At 41.7% G+C, this 2,835-nt stretch overlaps 1 protein-coding gene across 1 annotated transcript; it reads right to left on the bottom strand.

Moving 5' to 3' along the window:
- Window positions 1–306: 306 nt before the first annotated feature.
- On the bottom strand, window positions 307–2,258 carry LOC131527261 (rho-related GTP-binding protein RhoB). The gene has a single exon (XM_058756243.1). The coding sequence runs from the start codon at window positions 2,213–2,215 to the stop codon at window positions 1,625–1,627; it is 591 nt and encodes a 196-aa protein (XP_058612226.1). The 5' UTR covers window positions 2,216–2,258; the 3' UTR covers window positions 307–1,624.
- Between the last annotated feature and the right edge of the window lie 577 nt (window positions 2,259–2,835).

The following is a 2,835-nucleotide window of genomic DNA, read 5'->3' on the forward strand; positions in this document are numbered from 1 at the left end:
GTCACTGACTTACATTGGTATCACTTCTGTGAGCCCATCACGGAATTTTCGGCGATTCCGTGATGCCACCACAGATTCGGAGGTTAATTAAGTCCGTGAACATTACACGGAATTCTGTGAGATCATGTTGCGGCGAACGTAGTTCCAGGCAGCTCTTGACCGCATTACATGACCATATCACTTCGCCAAATGATTTCTGTTATTTCAAAGGTCTTACAACAGCAAAATAACCAAAACCTACAACGACACTGGCCAAACAAATAAATATAGTAAACAAAAGGATAAAAACGACAGATCATGTCCATGTTTTTGCCACAAAATTACGCTTTATTATGTATGGAAAGCACATACTCTATCTCTCCCTCACAGACCGCACATACATAACAGTTACAGTTTGCACACACTAACATACATCGCGCTAATGTTGTTAGCGCTACTCAGTAAACAACTTAAAAACTATGACTTCTCACAAGCGAGGTAACAACAACGGTTCTGGGGTGCGTTTCCCTAAAGCATCGTTAGCTAACTATGGTCGTTAGTTCCATTGAACTCTATTGGTAACGACGGAACTTGCGAACTTGGACGTTGTTTTTGGGAAACGCACCCCTGTTCGTGAACAAAAGGAACTAAGTTTCACTGTAACTAGAGACATTGCTGCCGAACACTATTGAGAGACGCACAGAGACCATTCTCTCTCTCTCTCTCTCTCTCTCATAACTTACTTATTAAACTGTATTAACTGCATTAGTCTGTTATCAACGGCTCAAGCCTCCATTACTAGGTTTAAAATGACATTTTGGAATTAGCAACGGAGGCGTTGGGTGAGACACGGGAGAAATAATCCTACTCACAAAAGCGATTTAAGTAGAAATACCGTACGAATGCCTTGAAATATATCATCTGATCGATGTCTTGAGGTGTGGCAACCGTAGTATAAGCGGAATAATTGACTTCGGTCTGTTGAATTATTAGAAAAATAATGCACACGGCCCGGCTTCAATTATTCCTTACATGATCCTTTTAAGGTATTCTACATTATGACAGAAGTGTCTTAGCAGGGTAACTTTATAACTGAACACTCTAAGGTATTGGGGCATATTCTTAAAACAACAACAACAACAACAACAAAAACACTTTCTTCAGCAAGCATACTCACAAAAAAAAAAAAAAAAGAAAGAAAGAAAAAAACCTGTGCCAAGTCTACAAGCTTAAGCTGTGAAACCTATTGGTATATTTAAACTCCTGTGTGCAGTCCATTACCATCACCGGTGCCACAGTCCTTAAGTCCAAGTGGATGCTGCACACTGGTGGTGGTTGAGGAGAGACCCCCCACATGATTGTAAAGCGCTTTGGGTGTATTGCAATACACATTAAAGCGCTATATAAATGCCTCATTCATTCATTCAAGCCATTAACATAATTTAGCAAAAGTCCATCCAGTGCCCAGCCTGAATTCGCCCATATGACATTAGATAGCTTTGGTGACCTCGCAATACATGCACAGCGTGTTGAGTAGCCTAAATGTCGTTTCTGCTGATGGCATACGCGAAAAAGCAATCGTTTCGAGGAGGATGTCCCGTGAACCCTCACCTTTGTGTCATAGGTTTATTATTGTTATTATTATTCAAATCAGTCGGCAACAATTCAAACAGCCAGCGGGTGGTCTTGGTCTCTTCTGTAAGGATGCTCGAGTGGCGGTCTCAAACACTTCCCGAACCCCCTCTTTGGTTTTGGCAGAGCACTCCATGTAGTCCTGCGCTCCGATGCGAGCAGCCATGGCGCGTCCGTCCTCTGTTCTCACTGGTTCCTGTTTAATTCTCGACAGCTCACTTCTCACATTGTCATCGCTCCGCAAATCTTTCTTATTCGCCACCAAAATTATGGGCACATTAGGACAGAAGTGTTTCACTTCCGGCACCCACTTTTCTGGAATGTTTTCCAGAGAGTCCGGGCTGTCCACGGAGAAGCACATGAGGATGACATCGGTGTCCGGATAGGACAAGGGTCTCAGTCGGTCGTAATCCTCCTGCCCCGCCGTGTCCCATAAAGCCAGCTGAACTCGTTTGGAGTCAACTTCAATGTCCGCGACGTAGTTTTCAAAAACGGTGGGCACATAAACCTCTGGAAATTCATCTTTGCTGAAAACGATTAACAGACAAGTCTTCCCACATGCCCCGTCCCCAACTACCACCAGCTTTTTACGAATACTCGCCATCAAGTGTTACACGACCTGAAAGTAGCAGGGGGGAAAAATCACGTTCAACTGCATATGCAGCAGCATTAAACGTGATGTGTCAGTGCGGACTTTATAAGCGCTCTGTGAGTTCTTAATATAGCAGTCCAATCAGTGTGAGGGAGTGCCTCTGACCTCACTCTCTTTCCACATGAGTCAAATTCTGTCGGGACAGTTTTCACCGAAGGAATCTAGGATAAATAGCTTCTAGGCTACCTGTAAAAAGAGTTTTGATACTCGTTCTTTATTATGTTGGCTTCAGCTGAGAAAGACAATCTAGACAGTCTCTTATGCACATAAAAGGCCCTGGCTTTGTTTAAATTTGAATTTTTGACAGAATTTGTCTTGCTGGCTCATATGAACATTCCTAGGAGATTTTTGTGAGTTTTAATCGTAAATCTGCTCAGTTGGACACCAAAGGTGGGTTGCACCAATAACGTTTAATCTATCGATAGATTAATTAGCTAAATTTTTAAAATTTTAAACATAAAACTTTAAACTTTGTTTAAAATACATAAACTTACCTTTTAACCATTTTATTTTTAATTTAAATTTAAGACAGATTTAGCCTATACTTTAATCCTGTTGCTCTATTACAGTAA

This window comes from Onychostoma macrolepis, chromosome 20, assembly GCF_012432095.1.
Source record: "Onychostoma macrolepis isolate SWU-2019 chromosome 20, ASM1243209v1, whole genome shotgun sequence".
Classification (NCBI taxonomy): Eukaryota; Metazoa; Chordata; class Actinopteri; order Cypriniformes; family Cyprinidae; genus Onychostoma; species Onychostoma macrolepis.

Bases quoted from the DNA above. Each gene is read 5' to 3' on its own strand.
- LOC131527261 (XM_058756243.1), bottom strand. From the start codon at position 2,215: ATGGCGAGTATTCGTAAAAAGCTGGTGGTAGTTGGGGACGGGGCATGT.